The 20769-nt window shown below is 39.9% G+C and overlaps 1 protein-coding gene across 4 annotated transcripts in view; it reads right to left on the bottom strand.

Annotated features, from left to right (window-relative positions):
- Positions 1–20769, bottom strand: part of ATL3 (atlastin GTPase 3) — a 58530-nt gene that overhangs the window by 25624 nt on the left and 12137 nt on the right. For all 4 annotated transcript variants that reach the window (XM_049096435.1, XM_049096436.1, XM_049096433.1 and 1 more), the window contains exons 2-5: positions 18871–19085; positions 18587–18730; positions 7568–7672; positions 6974–7024 (exon numbers count right to left, since the gene is read on the bottom strand). In XM_049096435.1, coding sequence (XP_048952392.1) covers positions 6974–7024; positions 7568–7672; positions 18587–18730; positions 18871–19077 — 507 coding nt within the window. In that variant the 5' untranslated portion in view covers positions 19078–19085. The remainder of the gene's footprint in view (positions 1–6973; positions 7025–7567; positions 7673–18586; positions 18731–18870; positions 19086–20769) is intronic.

Below are 20769 nucleotides of genomic sequence, written 5' to 3'. Positions count from 1 at the left end.
TGGCCAAGGACACCAGACTTTTGAGAAAAGCTATTAGCAGAAGAGACAAAAACTTATGTCCTTCAATTCTAAAACATCATCTTATATTATTCCTTTTCTAATTTCTTTTCCCTCCATTTTCTATTACCTTTTACTAAAACACCCCCCCTCATTATTAACAGGTGCAACCTCTCCTGAACTGATGCTTAACTTCTCCTTGTTTGCTATGCCCTCCCATTCTCCTGCTCCTCTCTTCCCTTTTTGCTCTTCACTCTCCTGCCCCACCCTGCTCTTTTGTCTCTGCTTCACTCTCTCTTTCTGGTCTGTCTTCTGCTCTGTCCTTTCATTCAGCCCGCCAGGGAGATTTTCTCCAATTTAGTGTCCAGCTCTTTCTCTACTGAAGTTCCCAATTTTACTGACATAGTGTTCATTTCCGAGCTTTTGTTTTCTGAATGTTGCTTTTTTAACAGTATCCTGTTTTTTCTTGGTTGCAACAGCTGCAACATCTTCTCTTTCTGAGGAGATGCCTTTATAAAGAATGAAGAAAAAGCCCACATTAAGGTACATTACCATGAAAATTCATGCCAAGAATAAGAAGATCTTAAAAGCTTCAGAGAGAAAAAAGTCACATACAAAGGATCAGGAATCAGATGGTGTGGGACTTCAGCAGCAACACTGGATGCTGGAAAGCAATGAAACAATGCCCTCAATTCTGAAAGAAAGTTATTTCTATCCTGTAATTCTAGGGTAAAATTCAAATATCCTCGGACTTATAAGAACTCAAAAAAAGGTATTTCCCACACATCCATTCTATCCTTTCTCAGAAAGCCAGTGGAGAATGTTTAGAATTAAGGAGACTAAATAAAAAAGAGAAAGAGGATAAACAAAAGAGCTTTCTATTCTCCCAGAAATAAACCTATACCTATATGATCATTGACTTTTATGACAAATAAGCCAGCAATATACAATGAGGAAAGGACAGTCTCATCAATAAATGGTACTGGGAAAACAGGACAGCTACATGCAAAGAAAGAAACTGGACCACTTTCTTACACCACACACAAAAATTAATTCAAAATGGATCAAAGAAAAAAAAAAAATGGATCAAAGACTTGAACCCAAAACCTGAAACCCCAACAATTTTTTTTTTTTTTTTTTTTTTGGATCCAACAATTTTAGAAGAAAACATAGGTGGTAAGCTCCTTGACATCAGGTCTCAATGATTTCTTGGACTTGGCAACAAAAGCAAAGGCAGCAAAAGCCAAACTAAACAAGTGGAACAACATCACACTAAAAAGCTGCACAGCAAAAAAAAAAAACAAAAAAAAAACAAAAAAACAACACTAACAGAATGAAAAAGCAACCTATCAGTGAGAGAAAATATTTGAAAATCACTTATCAGATAAGGGGTTAATAGCCACACTATATAAAGAATTCATACAACTCAACAGCCAAAAATAAAAAACAACTAACAACCCATAATCCAATTAAAGAATGGCCAGAGGGGATCCCTGGGTGGCGCAGCGGTTTGGCGCCTGCCTTTGGCCCAGGGCGCGATCCTGGAGACCCGGGATTGAATCCCATATCGGGCTCCCGGTGCATGGAGCCTGCTTCTCCCTCTGCCTGTGTCTCTGCCTCTCTCTCTCTCTCTCTGTGACTATCATAAATAAAAAAATAAAAAATAAAAAAAGAATGGCCAGAGGATCTAAACATTTTTCCAAGAAAGATATACTGATGGCCAATGGGTACATGAAAAGATGCTCGCCATCAATAATCACCAGGAAAATGAAAATAAAAACCATAATGAGATGTTACCTCATACCTATCAAAATGAATATTTATCAAAAGGAAAAGAAATAATAAGTGTCAGCAAGAATGTGGCAAAAAGGCAACACTTATCTACTGTTGGCAGGAATTTAACTGGTACAACTATTATGAAAAACAGTATGGAGGGTCCTCAAAAAATTAAAATGAAACCACCATGATCCAGCAATTCCACTCCTGGGTAATTACTTGAAGGAAATGAAAACAGTAACTCAAAAAGACATATGCACCCCCATGGTCAATGCACCCTATTCACAAATACCATGATATGGAAGTAACCTAAATGTTCATCAATGGATGACTGGAAACAAAAAATGTGGTGCCTATATTCAGTGGAATATTATATGCCATAAAAAAGAAAGCAATCTTGCCATCTCCAATAATATGGATGGGCCTTGAGGACATCATACTAAGTTTTAACTAAAGTAGAGAAAGGTAAACACCATATGATCTCACTCATATATAGAATCTGAAAAACAAAAACTTTAAACACTTAAAAACAAGCCTATGGATAGAGAGGTGGAGTGGGGATAGGGGAAAAAAATGAAAGAGGTTAAAAGTACAAACTTCCAGGGGCATCTGACTAGCTCAGTAAGAAGAGCATGCAACTCCTGATCTCAGAGTTGTGAGTTCCAGCCCTATGGTGGGTATAGACATCACTTAAAAATAAAATCTTTAAAAAGAAAAAAGGACAAACCTCCAGCTATAAAATATATGTCATGGGGATATAACATACAACATGGTGACTAGTTAATAATACTTCAAAGTATTACTTCTAATACTTAAAAATACTGCAAAGAGAGTAGATAGTAAATGTTTTCAACACAAAGGAAAAATAGTAAAATTTTGAATAAAAAAAGAAAGAAATTGCCAGTGGGACAGCCGTGCACCAGGACTAGAGGAGGCAGACCAGAGGAGAGAAGGAAAACCAAGTGCCCAGGAGTGATGCCTTCCCCAAGGAGAAAGAAAGAACCTGAAGTATGAAGACCACACTGAGAGGTTTTAGGAGTCTATCCCATGAGATACATTAGTGACAAGCACACAGAACAGTAAACTAAAAAAAAAACATGATACAGGTAATTCATTACAAGAAGTGCAACCATAATTCACAAGCAGCCTCAGTGAAGGAGAAGTATAAATATACTCATATAATAAGGCAATTGTGAAAGTTTTTATAGCCAAAAATTGTGCTGTAACTTTTGGAAGGACAGGGTAGGGAAGCTGTGGGTGAGAATGGGAAAGCAGTAAAGATGCTAAGCCCTAATTTTACAAAGAAGTCATTGCTATTTCAATTGTAAAAACCCAGAAGGAGCAAAAGTATGTTCTTGAAAACTTTAGAAGCAAAGAGCAGAAGACACAACCCAAAGTGACTGCCTCTGAAAGAAAGAAGTAGGAGATCCAAAGAATGTTCTTTTTTTAATTTTTAATTTTTATTTTTTTATAAACACCGTAACACTACTGACTTTTAATCTGTGTCTATATACATTACTTTGTTAAAACAATAAAATGACGCTTAAGAAAAAAGAAAGTACTTAATACACATAAAATACCATATAGAAACAAAACCAAAACACACATACAAAACTACAAAACCCAGGATCTCTCTTATCTGTAATCCTGAAATCCAAAAAGCTCTAAAAACCCAAGGTTGGTGGCAAATCACATGAAGGAAAACATGCCTTGAGCGGATGTGAGGCTTTTAATAAGCTTTATTTATCCCATCTCATGCATCAGTCATAGCTTCCACTGCAGAAACAGTAACATGTTTCATTAGGAAGTATTACCTGACTGCCCATTCCTGTCCCTGACCTCTTGATTATATGCACCGTATTTTCTATCTGAAATCCAGAAACTTTCAAATTCCAAAACACACGTATGTCTTAAAGGATTTGCCTAAGACTTGTTGTCACGTTTTATACTTCCTATGGGGATATATATGTGTTTACAAAGAAAAAGAACTTGAAGGATATATTCAAACCTGATATGATATGTGGTGACCTCTGGGGACGGGGAAGGGAGACTTCAGCCTTATCCAAGGTGCCCAATTTTTGGCAAGAACAGCATCATTTCTAATTTCATAAGGGATACGCTGTTAACTTCTAAAAATACAGAAACTACTAGAGTCACCGATATCATATTCCTAATTTATAGAGCCAAATTCAGCCTCCAGGAAGAAGGCATAGACTGAAGAGAGGATCTCCACCAGGAAACATACTGGAATCAGGGTCTGCACCAAGGTCATCAGGTTAAGATGAGGTCATCAGGGTGAGCCCTAAGCCAACAGGACTGGTTTCCTTGTAAGAAAAAGTAGCATAGACACAGGGAGAAGAATGCAATGTGAAGACAAGGAGACACACAGAGGAAAGACAGAAGCAGATACTGAAGCCCTATGGCTAAAGCCAAGGAACACCAAGGACTGCAGCAAACCCCCAGGAACGAGGTAGGAACAAGCACGGAGTCTTCCTCACAGGCTCACAGAGGGTATGGCCCCGCCGACAGCTGATTTCTGACTGCCAGACTCCAGAACTGTGAGACGATACAGTTTTGATATCTTGAGCCCCCTCATTTGTGGTACTTAGTGACAGCAGCCCTCACACATCACCTGTGCCTACTCATTCATGACCTCTCGGGTCCTGGATGACACGATCCATAAAGAATTATGTCTGCCCCAAACATTAACATGTCTACAGCACTGGGTCCACTGTCTCACACAAACCAGGTGTTCAAAAAAATGTGTGAAAGGATGGAGTCTAGAAAGAAATTTCAGGTGAAACGATGTGAAACTCAAGTATTGATGGAAATGTTTCAGGAACCCTCAACCACTGAGTCGTGGCACCAGAAAAGAATCACCAGTTATTAAGTACAAGCTATTGCTACTAGTAACATTAACAGCCAAAGTTAAGGGATTAGAGTCTTTTTTTTTTTTTAGGAATAGGAATTAAAACTAACTCAGGGTTATCCCTGTAATAAGTGACACCGTCATTCCTTTGCATGCTTCTATGTTTTCTTGAACGTCAGTGGGACAAGTGGAATCAGAAAGGTATGCCAACCCTCCTGTGTCTCTTGTCTCTCTCTCTCTCTTTCTTTCTCTCTCTATCATAAATAAATAAATAAATCTTTTAAAAAAAGAGAAAAAAGAAAGGTATGCCAAGGGGCACCTGGGTGGCTCAATGGTTGGGCATCTGCCTTTGCCTTAGGTTGTGATCCCGGGATCCTGGGATCAAGTCCCATATCAGGCTCCCTGAGGGGAGCCTTCCTCTCTCCTCATCAATCATGAATAAATAAAATCTTTAAAAAAAAAGAAAGACAAGAAAGAAAGAAAGAAAGGAAAGAAAAGAAAAGAAAAAGAAAAGAAAAGAAAAGAAAAGAAAAGAAAAGAAAAGAAAAAAGAAAAGAGAAAAGAAAAGAAAAGAAAAGAGAAGAGAAAAGAAAAGAAAAGAAAAGAAAAGAGAAGAGAAAAGAAAACAGACATGCCAAGAATTACATTCAACTCTGGCATATTCATGAAAGAGTATTTTACAGGAATAACACATGAAAACTGCTGCATGGTGAAAAGAAGATAATAACTAGTAACAGTACTCGTAATAAAAACGGCCCACAGGCACATACTCTTTTCTAGGCATGTAATTCTCTGCATTTTATAAATACTTATTTATTTAGCTTCACCTGGATTTTTGCAATAGCTTCATAACCAGTCTCACCAAATGCACACCTGTCCCTAAAAATCTATTCTAAATAGCCACAGCGATCCTCTGCTCAAAGTACATCACGCCTCTGCTCAAAACATGGCTCCTATATCCATCCCCCAGAGGAAAAGCCTGAGCCCTTGGCATAGGCCGAGTATGAGCAAGACCTAAATGCCTCTCTGACTTTATCATTAAGCCTCATCCTGTCACAAGGCACCTGGGTGTCTCAGTGGTTAAGAATCTGACTCTTGGGGATCCCTGGTGGCGCAGCGGTTTAGCGCCTGCCTTTGGCCCTGGGCGCGATCCTGGAGACCCGGGATTGAATCCCACGTCAGGCTCCCGGTGCATGGAGCCTGCTTCTCCCTCTGCCTATGTCTCTGCCTCTCTCTCTCTCTCTGTGTGACTATCATAAACAAACAAAAAAATAAATAAAAAATAAAAAAAATAAAAAGAATCTGACTCTTGGGAATCCCTGGGTGGCTCAGCGGTTTAGCACCTGCCTTTGGCCAAGGGTATAATCCTGGAGTCCTGGGATTGAGTCCCACATCAGGTTCCCTGCATGGAGCCTGCTTCTCCCTCTGCCTGTGTCTCTGCCCCCCGCCCCGCCCCGCCCCCACGTCTAATGAATAAATAAATAAAATCTTAAAAAAAAAAAAAAAAAAAAAAACAGAGTCTGACTCTTATTTTGCCTCAGGTCATGATCTCAGGTTTGTAAGATCAACCCCCAGGTCAGGCTCCACACTCAGCAAGGAGTCTGCTTGAGATCCTCTCTCTCCCTCTCCCTCTGCCCTTCCCCATCATGTACAAGCACTCTCTCTCAAAAAAGAAAGAAAGAGGAAGGGAGGAAGGGAGGAAGGGAGGAAGGGAGGAAAAGAAAAGAAAGAAAAAGGAAAGAAAAAAGGAAGAAAAAGGAAAGGAAGAAAGGAAAGGAAGAAGTAAAGAAAGAAGCAAGGAAGAAAGAAAAGAAAAAAGAACGAACCGAACAGAAAAGAGAAAGAAAAAAAAGAAAAGAGAAGAGAAGAGACGAGAAAGAAAAAGAAAAATAAACAGAAAAAAACAAAAAGAAAAGGAAAAAGAAAAAGAAAAAAAGAAAAAGAAACAGACAAAGAGAAAGAAAAAGAAAAAGAAAAAGAAGCTCCTCCTGTCTTACCTCCTAGTCCCAACCACTGGCCTCCTTGCTATTCCTTGATCCTGCCAAGTACCCCCCAGCTCTGGTCTTTCTTCTCACTGTCTCCACTCCAATGCCACTCTCCACTCCCCGATACAGCTGCAAGACTTATTCACCCACTCTCTTGGGTTCTGTGCTCAACTCAGTAAGGCCTTCCCTGATTACCCTGTAAGAACAGGGTACAGGACCACTGTGAGCCAAAAACCTTCCCCCAGTTCAACCTATTCTTAAACCTACTCAACTGTAAAATTTTCCCTAGTCTTAAAACTTTTAAATGTAATATGATGATATTAAAATTGTTATGATGAATACATACCTGTAGCTGTTGAAGATCATCTTCCTGAATGTTCTGGGACAAATTATAAATCTAGAAAACAAACACCAAATTGATACCACTCTACCTGCACTTCAAAGGAATCCCAAATAAGCCTAAAGCATTGACCAGAAGCTTTGTACAACTAAAGGTTTACATATAAGAACATGAGGTCTGTTCTATACACATAAGATTGAAATAATCTAATTAATTCTTCCTTTGCACCTTAAAATAGTTTTCTTAAGTTCTCACTAAATCTCCATTTCCTATGTGATGTAATTAATGTCATTTCAATTTCTATTTTTCAGACTTTTCTTGGAGTATTTTATACATACTTATACATACTTAAGTATGTATAAAATTACATACTTAAGTATGTATAAAATTACATACTTATGTATTTTTCCACTTTATGACCAAAGTGGAAAAATAGTTAAAGCTCCTTCTTGAGCTTGTACGAGCCTAACTTATATCTATAGCCTAAAAAGAACATTTACTCATCACCTAGGGAGTTCTGATAACAGAACAACTAAAAATAGATGTACTCCCTTTATCTTATTTCCTCTGCAAATTTTGATCTTAATCAAGTGGTGATACCTGAACAGAACTAGTCATGGTGCTCAGAGCAAAGATGGTGGCACAATCTTTCACAGTGGACTGGCTGTCAAATGCCCCCTGGGTATCCATCAGAACAACTGCAACCTAAAAGAAAGGGAGATACCAAGAAAATGTGTTAGAGTGAGAAGGGGAAAAATGTAGAAAAGAAATCGAGAAGTACAGGTAACAATTAAATGAGGCTTTGGCACCTGTTTGTAGTTCTACAGAAAAGTTAGTTATTTAAGTGCCTTGTCTTGATCAGAGAATTTTCCTAAAGAAGATTATCTGCTCTGATCTGATGAGATGGTATGAAACATAGGTCTACAGAGCAATACATATACAAGAGGAAAGTGCCCCGCCAATTAAAAGAGCCAAACTTTGAAACCAATTAGCTCACTTGGCAAGCCAGTCATTTGGATATTTTTACTCACAGAAATAATATGATTATCACTTTTATGTAACTTATACATCAGGTCCCATTAATCACGTATTACATTCTTGAGTTTATTTTTATATCTCCAACCCACTACTGTGGTAAACCAGATACAATATAAATCCATGCAAAAGCAAGCATGCAGACTAGAAAGATAAAATCAAACAAATAAAGCCTCAATACGCTGAAACCTAATGACAGACATGAAGGCTTTATCCTTTCCACACTGCATCCATTTTGTGAAGAGGATACTATCAAACTGAACAAGTAATCGGCACTAATCATGGCTGAGACAAATGAAGATCAGAACACAAGAGAATAGTACTAGATCTCCACCTCAGATCATATAAAATGGATCAATTAACTCAAAGTGGATCAAAAATCTAAATAGGTCAAAATCTAAATGTAAGAGCTAAAACCATAAAACCCTTAGAAGGAAATAGAAGAATGAATCTTCAAGATCCTGGATTAGGCAACAGTATCTTATTTTTTTTAAATATTTTATTTATTTATTTGAGAGACAGCATGCACACACCCGTACACAGGAGGTGGGGGTAGCAGCAGTGGGAGATGCAGACTCTCTGCAGCCCAACACAGGGCTCAATCCCTAGACTCCCAGGATCACAACTTGAGCTGAAGGCAGACATGCTTAACCGACTGAGCCACCCAGGCACCCTAGGCAATAGTTTCTTAGATATGACACGTAAAGCACAAACAACCAAAGAAAAAATGGACAAACTGGATTTCATCAAAAATTTAAAACTTTTGCACATCAAGAGATACTAACAAGAAAATAAAGAAAACCTACACAATGAAAGAAACTAATTGCAAGTATTCTTTCTGGACAACGGTCTAGTATCCAGAATAAACAACTGATGAATGGATAGAGAAAATGTAGTATCTACCTACAATGGAATACTACTGAGCCTTAAAAAGGAAGGAAATCCTGCCATATGTGACAACATGGATGAACCTGGAGGACATTAAGTAAGACAAGCCAGTCACAGAAGGACAAATACAGCTTGATTCCACTTATATGAAGTATCTAAAATAGTCAAACTCAGAGAAACAGAGAGTAGAATGGTGGTTGGCAGGGGAGAAAGGGAAATGGGAGTTGTCTAATGTACATAAAGTTTCAGTTATGCAAGATAGTAAGTTATTGAAATCTGCTACACAAAATAGTGCCTATAGTTAACAACACTATACTGTGCACTTGAAATTTTACTGAGAGGGTAGATTTCATGTTAAGTGCTCTTACCACAGTAAAAACAAAGAAAAAGAAAGGATGTGTTCACAAACACTTGTATGTGAATCTTCATGGTAGCATTATTCGTAATGACCACAAAATAAAAGTAACTCATATATCCTTCAAGTGATGAAAGGATAAAATGTGACAGACACATCCACACCACACAGTATTATGCAGCCATGGAAAGAAATGAAGTACTGATGCATGCTACATCGTGGATGGATCTTGAGGGCACTGGGCTGGCAGGGGGAGTGGGAGGGAGGCCAGACGCAAAGACTGTAAATTACATGACTCCATTTGTATGAAATGTCCAGAACAGGCAAATAGATCTGTGGAGAAGGAAAAGAGATCAGCAGTGGTCAAGGGCTGGGATAGGAGGGAAATGGGGAGTGACTGCTAATGAGTAGCAGGTTTCTCTATATAGTATGAAAATGTTCTGGAATTAGATGGCAATGGCATTTGCAGTCTTGTGACTATCCTAAAAACTGCTGAATTATACACTTTTAAAGGATGAATTTTATGATATGTGAATTATAACTCAATGAAAAAGAGCTCATCCTGGCACACATTTACTAACTAGAAAAATGAGGCTGAATCAGGGAAACCAGGATAAACACTAAAGACAGGCTCCTGCGGAACAGGAGTCATACGTACACTAAGATAAAGTGCTGGATATTTGGGGGAAAAGCTATTCTATCATGTAGTGAAATGGTAAACTGCCATAACCACTGTCAAGAACAATTTGGCAGTAGCTAGGAAAAGGGGAAATGGGCATTCTCAAATCTAGCCATTCCAGGTCCAGATAGCTTTCTAATGCTTTGAACCAGAAGCCAATCCAGGCATCCCTGAAACTAAATTTTTTTTTTTTTTAGATTTTTATTTATTTATGATAGTCACAGAGAGAGAAAGAGAGAGAGGCAGAGACATAGGCAGAGGGAGAAGCAGGCTCCATGCACCGGGAGCCCGATGTGGGATTCGATCCCGGGTCTCCAGGATCGCGCCCTGGGCCAAAGGCAGGCGCCAAACCGCTGCGCCACCCAGGGATCCCTGAAACTAAATTTCTATGTGTACTGCACTCTGATACTTTCTACTCTGTCCTAGTTCTTTCTTTTTAAATACTGGTTATGAGTCAATAAATTGATTTCTCTACCCTTAATGGGTCATGGACAGAGTTCAAAAAACTGTGGCTTGGAGTCATGCTTGCCACATTTACTCAAGAAGACATTTACCAGATTGCTCACTGTAGCAAGGATTAGCAAATTTAAAAAAGGGGCACCTGGGTGGCTCAGTGGTTGAGCATCTGCCTTTGGCTCAGAGCATGATCCCAGGGTCCTGGGATCGAGCCCTGCATCAGGTTCCCTGCAGGGAGCCTGCTTCTCCCTCTGCCTATGTCTCTGCCTCTGTGTGTCTCTCATGAATAAATAAAATAAATCTTTAAAAAAAAAAAAAGGAAATTTTTTTTTTAAAAGGAAATAATCTAAATGCCCACCAGTGGGTAAAAGGGCAAAATAAGGTATTTTCATATGATGATTATCAGATAACTGTTAAAAAGAATAAACTAGAGCTACATATTTAAGAATGTAGATTTTTTTTTTTTAATTTTTATTTATTTATGATAGTCACAGAGAGAGAGAGAGGCAGAGACACAGGCAGAGGGAGAAGCAGGCTCCATGCACCGGGAGCCCGACGTGGGATTCGATCCCGGGTCTCCAGGATCGCGCCCTGGGCCAAAGGCAGGCGCCAAACCGCTGCGCCACCCAGGGATCCCAAGAATGTAGATTTTAAATTAAAAAGTAAAAACAGGGCAGCCCAGGTGGCGCAGCAGTTTAGCGCCACCTGCAGCCCCGGGTGTGATCCTGGAGACCCAGGATCGAGTCCCATATCGGGCTCCCTGCATGGAGCCTGCTTCTCCCTCTGCCTGTGTCTCTACCTCTCTCTCTCTCTCTCTCTCTCTCTCTCTCTCTCTCTGTGTCTCTCATGAACAAATAAAATCTTTAAAAAAAAAAAAGTAAAAACAAAATTACTTTTTTTAAGATTTTATTTACTTAAGAGAGTGTGTGCAGTGAGGGGAGGAAGAGGGACAAGCAGAGGCTTAACCTAAAGATCCTGATATCATGACCTGATCCTGGAAACCTGGGATCAAGTCTGTCAGGCTCCCTGCATGGAGCCTGCTTCTCCCTCTACCTGTATCTCGACCTCTCTATCTCTCTCTCTCTGTGTATCTCTCATGAATAAATAAAATCTTAAGAAAAAAAAAGGTCAGCAAACCAAAATGATATCAAAAAATACTGAACTTTAAAAAGTCAATTCAAAAGATAAAATGAGGCCACTACAAATGTTAGATAACAATAAGCAAAGCTTACTTACTACTAAGATTGTAGAGATTTCTAAACTATTATGAAAAATTAATATACCAGTTGCCCCCAAAATAAAAATCAGGTCCAAATATATGTATCAGGTCCACCAATTCTTTTTTTTTTTTTAATTGTATTTATTTCTGATAGTCACACATACAGAGAGAGAGAGAGAGAGAGGCAGAGACATAGGCAGAGGGAGAAGCAGGCTCCATGCACTGGGAGCCCGACGTGGGATTCGACCCCGGGTCTCCAGGATCGCGCCCTGGGCCAAAGGCAGGCGCTAAACCTCTGCGCCACCCAGGGATCCCTCAGGTCAACCAATTCTACGCAAAAAGATCATATAGGAGTGCCTGGGTGGTTCAGTGGGTAAAGCATCTGCCTTCAGCTCAGGTCATGATCCCAGAGTCCTGGGATTGATCAGGACTCCCTGATCAGTGGGGAGTCTGCTTCTCCTTCTCCCCTGCCCCTACTCATGCTCTCTCTCAAATAAATAAATAAAATCTTTAAAATAAAAAAAGGGTCGTACAGTCAAAAATATTTATTCCTAAAAAGAAGATTATGAAAGCATCTACCACACATTACCGGAAATGTAGAAAGAGTAATGATACAGAACAATTGAAATGAAATTGAAATGACTGAAATGAAAACTGAAGGGCTGATTGTAATGCCACATCTAAGAGCAGCTTTATTACTAACAGCAGATCTTAACTCATTGGGTCTCTTTTTGGCATCTCTGAAATGAAAAGACTGGACTTCCACTTCCAATCAAAATGGAGTTAACAAAGACTGAAACTCTCCCACCTAAAACCAAAAAATAACAAAACACATGAGACAAAAGTTCATGACTCTGGTCATCAGGCAACAAAGGATAATGATTCTTGAGGGAAAGAGAACAGATGAGATGAGCCCTTCTGTTGTCCCAGCTTACTGGCCAAGGCATGGGGGGGTGGGGGGGGGGGGAACAGGCAGAACTCAATGGATTCCCTGAGTTAAGGAGACACAGCTGAGAGTCAAGGAAACCAAGGAAGCAGGAATTCTCAGGCAGAGTGTCTGAGAGGAGAGACGCACAAAGATAAAGAACCCCAGGGGGATCCCTGGGTGGCGCAGCGGTTTGGCGCCTGCCTTTGGCCCAGGGCGCGATCCTGGAGACCCGGGATCGAATCCCACATCGGGCTTCCGGTGCATGGAGCCTGCTTCTTCCTCTGCCTGTATCTCTGCCTCTCTCTCTCTCTCTGTGACTATCATTAAAAAAAAAAAAAAAAAGAACCCCAGGGATCTGCAGAGTTCAGCTGAGTACTGACAAGCATGTGCGCAGAACACTACTTGAGGCTAAAGAAACAAGCAATCAAAAGGTTTGAAGGAGGGGCAGCTGGGTGGCTCAGTCAGTTAAGCATCTGCCTTCAGATTAGGTCATTATCCCAGGGTCCTGGGATATAGCCCCACATCGGATTCCTTGCTTGGTGGGAAACCTGCTTCTCCCTCTCCCAAGCTTGTACTCTCTCTCTCTCTCTCTCTCTCTCAAATAAACAAATAAAATCTTTTTTAAAAAGGCTTAAAGGGAACAGCAGTGTTCAGAGGGACAAAAATGGACCTGTTCCCTCAAGCCAGACTGAAAAAAAAATCCCATAATTCTAGAGTACTCAGAAGAGTCTTGCCTTAGTACTGAGGAATAAATAATTCTAGATTAAGTACTACTCTGGTGCCATTCAATAAACCTTAAAAGCCAGAACAGAAAGGATCCAATAGTTTCCAAAATTTCTTAAATGTATCCTAGAATATGGTCAGGGATAATATGGGAAATGTGGGTAAATATTAAGAAAATATGACCCAGGGGCAGCCCAGGTGGCCCAGTGGTGTAGCACTGCCTTTGGCCCAGAGAGTGATCCTGGAGACTCAGGATCGAGTCCCACGTCAGGCTCCCTACATGGAGCCTGCTTCTCCCCCTGCCTGTGTCTCTGCCTATCTCTCTCTCTGTGTTGCTCATGAATAAATAAATAAAATCTTAAAAAAAAATAAAAGAAAGAAAGAAAGAAAGAAAAGAAAATACGACCCAGTGAGTAGAAAAATCAATTAAAATTAATCCAGAACTGGGGATCCCTGGGTGGCGCAGCAGTTTAGCGCCTGCCTTTGGCCCAGGGTGCGATCCTGGAGACCCGGGGTCGAATCCCACGTCGGGCTCCCAGTGCATGGAGCCTGCTTCTCCCTCTGCCTATGTCTCTGCCTCTCTCTCTCTCTATCATAAATAAATTTAAAAAAATAAAAATAAAAAATAAAATTAAATTAATCCAGAACAGAGGTGTCTGGGTGGCTCAATTGGTTAAGCGTCTTGACTCCTGATCTCAGCTCAGGTCTTGATCCCAGAGTTGTGAGTTCAAGTCCCACACTGGGCTCGACACTGGGTATGGGATCTACTTAGAAAAAAAAAATTTTTTTTAATTTAACCCAGAACAGATATAGATGTTAAAATTACCAGAAAATGACTCTAAAACATCATTCTGTATAACTGTACTCCATATATTCAAAAAGTTAAGTAGTGACATGAAAGACATAAAGACCCAAACTGAACTTCCAGGGATAACAATCACGTCTACAATGAAAAATACAATGAATTATAAAAACTGGGGAACTTGAAGGCCTAGCAAGAGAAACTGCCCAAAAGGAGAGAGAAAAAGCAAGAGTCAAAAAAATGAACAGTTCATCAATGGGCTATGGGACAGCCTGATATACGTGTAATAGGAGTTCCAGAGGAGATAAGGGACAAAAAATTTGAAGAAATTATGGCCAAAAAATGTCCAAATTTGATAAAAATTATGAACTTGCAAATTCAAGAAGCTCAATAAAATCCAAACACAAGAAACATGAAGAGGACTACACTAAGGCACATGATAATCAAATTGCTCAAAAATCAAAACAAACAAACAAAAAAGGCTAACCTGTTAAAAGCAATTGGGAGAAAAAAAACACATGAAGCACACAAGAACAAAGATAACAGCAGATTTGTCATAAGAAATAATGTCAGGGGGGATCCCTGGGTGGCTCAGCGGTTTTGCGCCTGCCTTCGGCCCAGGGCATGGTCCTGGAGTCCTAGGATCGAGTCCCACATCGGGCTCCTTGCATGGAGCCTGCTTCTTCTCTGCTTCTCTCTCTCTCTCCCTGTGTCTCTCGTGAATAAATAAATAAATAAATAAAATGAAAGAAAGAAAGAAAGAAAGAGAAAAAAGAAAAGAAAAAAGAAAGAAACAAAGTCAGGAAAAAGGCAAAGGAATGTCATCTTTAAAGCACAGGAAGGAAAAAAAAAAAAGGCACAGAAAGAATGGGGATCCCTGGGTGGCTCAGCAGTTTAGCGCCTGCCTTCGGCCCAGGGCATGGTCCTGGAGTCCTAGGATCGAGTTCCACATCGGGCTCCTTGCATGGAGCCTGCTTCTTCTCTGCTTCTCTCTCTCTCCCTGTGTCTCTCGTGAAGAAAGAAAAGAAAAAAGAAAAAAAGAAAAGAAAAAAAGAAAAGAAAAGAAAAGAAAAGAAAAGAAAAGAAAAGAAAAGAAAAGGAAAAGGAAAGAAAAAGAAAAGAAAAGAAAAGAAAAGAAAAGAAAAGAAAAGAAAAGAAAAGAAAAGAAAAGAAAAGAAAAACAAAGTCAGGAAAAAGGCAAAGGAATGTCATCTTTAAAGCACAGGAAGGAAAAAAAAAAAGGCACAGAAAGAATGGGGATCCCTGGGTGGCTCAGCAGTTTAGCGCCTGCCTTCGGCCCAGGCGTGATCCTGGAGTCCCAGGATTGAGTCCCACAATCTCCCTCTGCCTATGTCTCTGCCTCTCTCTCTCTCTCTTTCTCTGTGTCTCTCATGAATAAATGAATAAAATCTTAAAAATAAAAATAAAGCACAGAATGAAAAAGCTGCCAGGCTAAAATTCCATACCCAGAACATTTTCCCAAAAAAGGCAAAATGAACACTTTGCAGACATACGAAAACTAAAAGTCGTCAGCACTAGCAGAGCAGCACTATAAGAAATATTAAAAGAAGTCCTTCAGGCAAAGGAAAAAATGGACAGAAAGAAATATGGACACCCAAAAATGAAGAGCACAGATAATGATAACCACACAGGTATATATGTGGCTTTTTTTTTAAGACTTTATTCATTTATTTGAGAAGGAGAGAGAGAGATAGTATGCGTCCATGAGCAGAGAGGGGGAGAGGGAAAAGCAGGCTTCCTGTTCAGGAGAGGCTTCCTCCTCAGCAGGGAGCCCGCATGACCTGAGCCAAATGACCTTAAGCAGACACTTAACCAACTGAGCTACCCAGGTGCCCCTGGCTTCTTTCCTATTATTTAAATATCTTTAAAAGATAATTGAATATTTCAACTGACTGTTCAAACAAAAAATAAATAAATACAATGTAATTAAAGTAAAATTGGGCAGCCCAGGTGGCTTAGCAGTTTAGCACTGCCTTAGGCCCAGGGCCTAATCCTGGAGACCTGGGATTGGGTCCCACATCAGGCTCCTTGCATGGAGCTTGCTTCTCCTTCTGCCTGTGTCTCTGCCTCTCTCTCTCTTTCTCTCTCTCTCTCTGTCTCTCATGAATAAATAAAATATTTAAAAATAATAATAATAATTAAAGTAAAATATGTAACACAGCCCACAAGCTAGCAGGGGAGAAATGCAATGTCAATTATATCTGTATAAAGCAGTTAAGAAATTAAAAGATTGGATAAAATAGTATCCAAAGACCCTCTCATGAGAAAGTTTCTAATGTTATATTTCAATGTTACAATTTCTTCTCCTAGATTCTTTATTTTAAAAATATTTGACAATATCCATTTTACTATATATTTTTTGTATGTGCATCTATGCATTAAAAAAAAATTAGACGGCTTTCCAATATACCTTTCTCCTGGAATCTCACTAAAAGGGAAAGAGAAATAAAATAAAATATTTAAAGAATTAATGAGGGGCCCCTGGGTGACTCAAGTTGGTAAAGCATCTGCCTTCAGCTCAGGTCATGATCTCCAGGTCCTGGGATCGAGTCCTGTGCTGCTTCTCCCTTTCCCCCTGCTTGTGCTCTTTCTCTCAAATAAATAAATAAAATCTTAAAAAAAAATAATAATAATTAATGAGGAAATTTATAAGGAAAAAGATGTGGAAACAGCAATCAAGAATTGCACATCAGGGGACTCCTGGGTGGCTCAGTGGTTTAGCCCCTGCCTTCAGCCCAGGGCGTGGTCCTGGAGTCCCGGGATCGAGTCCCACATCAGGCTCCCTGCATGGAGCTTACTTCTCCCTCTGCCTGTGTCTTTGCCTCTCTCTCTCTCTCCTCCTCTCTCTCTCTCTCTCTCTGTGTGTGTGTGTGTGTGTATCTCATGAATGAATAAATAAAATCCTTAAAAAAAAAAAAATTGCACATCAACTCTCCAGTTCCCAAACTATCAAATAAAATAGCATTTAGAAAAAGGTTGAAACTGAATAATCTGAAGGGGGGATGTGAAACCTTCAGCCCTGGAGAGAGGTATCAACAGCTGTGAAAGCATGCTTTAGGATGGGACTAAAATAGAAGGAATGGGTTAAAAAGCTGTTTAAGAAACAGCGATACAGCCTGCTTCTCCCTCTGCCTGTGTCTCTGCCTCTCTCTCTCTCTCTGTGGCTATCATAAGTAAATAAAAATTTAAAAAAAAAAAAAAAAAAGGGGATCCCTGGGTGGCGCAGCGGTTTGGCGCCTGCCTTTGGCCCAGGGCGCGATCCTGGAGACCCGGGATCGAATCCCACGTCGGGCTCCCGGTGCATGGAGCCTGCTTCTCCCTCTGCCTGTGTCTCTGCCTCTCTCTCTCTCTCTGTGGCTATCATAAGTAAATAAAAATTTAAAAAAAAAAAAAAAAAAAGAAACAGCGATATCCCCAAATCCTCTCTGCCGCTTTGAGAAGACACGACTTGCCCCTGACAAAAAAAATGTAGGTGAGGCCATAGAACTGTCACTTACTAGGCACAGATGAGATGTGGTAAGAGGTCTACTGATGGCTGTCTGGGGGGCGGGGTGCTCATCTTCTATACTCTGAGCCCTAGTGTCCTTGATCTGCTTGGCTCTCAGAAGAGTGCCAGCCAGGTCTATGTCACTCTCACAGCAGTAAAAAAGTAAAGAACAGAAGTAACACATAAAACAGTTGAAATCATCAATTGCTGGGAAGTGAAAACAAGCAGAGGGAGGAACAGGGTACTTGATAGCTAGTTTTTGTTTGTTTTTAAAGATTTTATTTATTTATTTGACACAGAGCAAGTGCATGTGCACATAAGCAGGGGGAGTGGTAGGCAGAGGGAGAACTGAGCACGGAGCCCAATGCAGGGCTCGATTCCAGGACCCTGGGATCATGACCAGAGCTGAAGGCCAACCAATTGAGCCACCCAGGCATCCCTACTTTTTGCTTTTAATAGCTATTTTGTTAGAAACTTTGTATTACCATTTGACCTGTATTTTATTACTTTTTTAAGATTTTATTTATTTATTCATGAGACACAGAGAGAAAGGCAGAAACATAGGCAGAGGGAGAAGCAGGCTCCATGGGGAGGGCCCAATGCAGGACTTGATCCCAGGACCTCGGGGTCATGCTCTGAGCCAAAGGCAGGCGCTTAATCACAGAGACCCTAGGTGCACCTACTATTTGACCTTTTTTTTTTTTTAAGATTTATTTATTCATAGAGAGAGAGAAAGAGGGAGGCAGAGACACAGGCAGAGGGAGAAGCAGGCTCCATGCAGACAGCCTGACATGGGACTCAATCCAGGGTCTCCAGGATCATGCCCTGGGCTGCAGGCGGCGCTAAACCGCTGTGCCACCGGGGCTACCCACTATTTGACCTTTAAACAGTACTCCTCTATTATTTTTAAACCATGCACGTACATCATTTTGATAAAAAATTATTTTCAATTGAATTATCAGAGTACACATTAAAGTTCTCATTCTACTGTTGTTTTTGTTCATTTACAAGTCTTTTCTTCCTTACCTTCTTCCCACCTGGCTTCTCCACAGTAAAAACTTCACTCCAGATCTGAATCCCTGTTGTTTCTGGGTCAGAGCCCCCTCTCCATGAAAATCCTGTTAATGGTTCTTCTGAGTCACCCAACCAATTTGAATGGCCACCTTCCTTCTATAGGACAAATACAAAATTTCCATTAAATCTTAAATTCTGAGTAATTTTACATATCAAGAATAACCCATGAGCTTATTTTGTTCTTTTGAACACAAAAGCCTCATTTTCTAATCTGAAATGAAACAATTCTAGCTTACCTGGAAATATAAGTATCGTAGCATAAAGTCCAAGAAGAAGGACTTGCCCTTTCGGAAGGCACCAGCCACTGATACCACCACCACATCAAGGTCTCGGATGTGGTCCTGCAAGAGAATGCTGGCCAAGGCTTTCTCTTCTAGCTCATAGGAATGCTGGTCTTTCTGAACCAAAACAACCTGCACTGGACCAGGTTTTCGGCTCTCCATGGCATCACCTAGATTGTTGTAGAGAAAAAAAAAAGATTCAGTCCTTTTTAAATCTGTATTTTTGAACATGGGAAAAGTAAAAATCACATATGGTGGCAAAAAAGCGCCAACCACAAGAGAGAAAATGACAAATTAGACACCATTAAAATTAAGAGTTTTGGGATCCCTGGGTGGCGCAGCGGTTTAGCGTCTGCCTTTGGCCCAGGGCGTGATCCTGGAATCGAATCCCACATCAGGCTCCCGGTGCATGGAGCCTGCTTCTCTCTCTCTCTCTCTCTCTCTCTCTCTCTGTGTGTGTGTGACTATCATAAATAAATAAAAAATTTAAAAAAAATTAAGAGTTTTAAAAAAAATATATAAAATAAAATTAAGAGTTTTTGTTTACTGAAAGACATCAAGAGAAAGTAAAAATCAAAGTCAGACTAGTAATGTTCAAAATACCACTATCCAAAAGATTAATTTCCATAATCAATAGAAATCTATAACAAAAGGATAAATATTCCAATCTTTAAAATAGTAATAAGCAAAAGACACTTCATTAAAAAAAAGGATATCCAAATGGCCAATAATCCTATGAAAAGGTGCTTCCATACCATTACTTACTGAAGAAATAGAAATTAAAACCATGAGATACTACTACCTGTCCATCAGAACAAGGCTAAAATGGAAAAGACTGACAATATCAACTGTGGGAGAAGCTGTGGTACCACTGAAATTGTCACTCATTCTGACAGGAATACAACCACTTTGGAAAACTGCTTAGCAGTATCCATTAAAACTAAACAGGCCTATGATCTAACAATTCTACTCTTAGGTATATAACCAAGAAAAACAAATGCTTATGTCCACCAAAAGACATACATACAAGAATGTTCACATCAGGAATGTCTGAATGGCTCCAGTCGGTTGAGCATCTGCCTTTGGCTCAGGTTATGATCCCAGAGTCCTGGGATCAAGCCCCGCAAAGGGCTCCCTGCTCAGTAAGGAGTCTGCTTCTCCCTCTCCCTCTGCCCCTCCTCCTTGCTCATGCTCATTCTGTCTCTCAAATAAATTAATAAAATCTTAAATTAAAAAAAAGGTTCACATCAACTTTATTCAAAATAGTCCAAAACTAGAAACAATCCAGATGTCCATCAGCAGTAGAAAAGGTGCCTGCCACTGCTAAGCTTTTTATATATGTTTTATTTAATCCTCCGAACAACCCTATGCAGTAAAAACTACTGCCTTATTTTTAAAAATAAGGAAACCAGGATTTACAAACGTTAAACATCTTATCCAACAAGTTCTGGAGAAAAGCTTGAAAAGATCTTTCAGTGGCTAGGACTTGTAGATCACTCTTAATAACCTACTCAACATTTTAGGGGCAATTAATTCTTTAGCTCAAAAGTAAGCACTAATTAGTAGTCTCTGTACCAGAGTTGAAAGCAACAAAGATACTGATTCTTTGAAATTCAGAGCCACTTAGGAGCCATGGATTCATGGAAAGTTTACGAAAGACTACCAGAATGGCGTAGGGGATGAAGCAAAGCACCATTTCCCTATTTTCCCAGTATGCACCACTAGTATTAAAGATGTTTTCATGTAGTTAGAAGGACATTTGTTTTAATAATTATGTATTTTCATGTATATAAGGAAAAAAACATGTCTTACTGGATTATTGCTTAGAAGGATGCTTAATTGAAAAGGCGAATC

The sequence above is a fragment of the Canis lupus genome, chromosome 18 (genome assembly GCF_003254725.2).
Source record: "Canis lupus dingo isolate Sandy chromosome 18, ASM325472v2, whole genome shotgun sequence".
Classification (NCBI taxonomy): Eukaryota; Metazoa; Chordata; class Mammalia; order Carnivora; family Canidae; genus Canis; species Canis lupus.
This window is presented reverse-complemented; position numbering and strand designations above follow the sequence as displayed.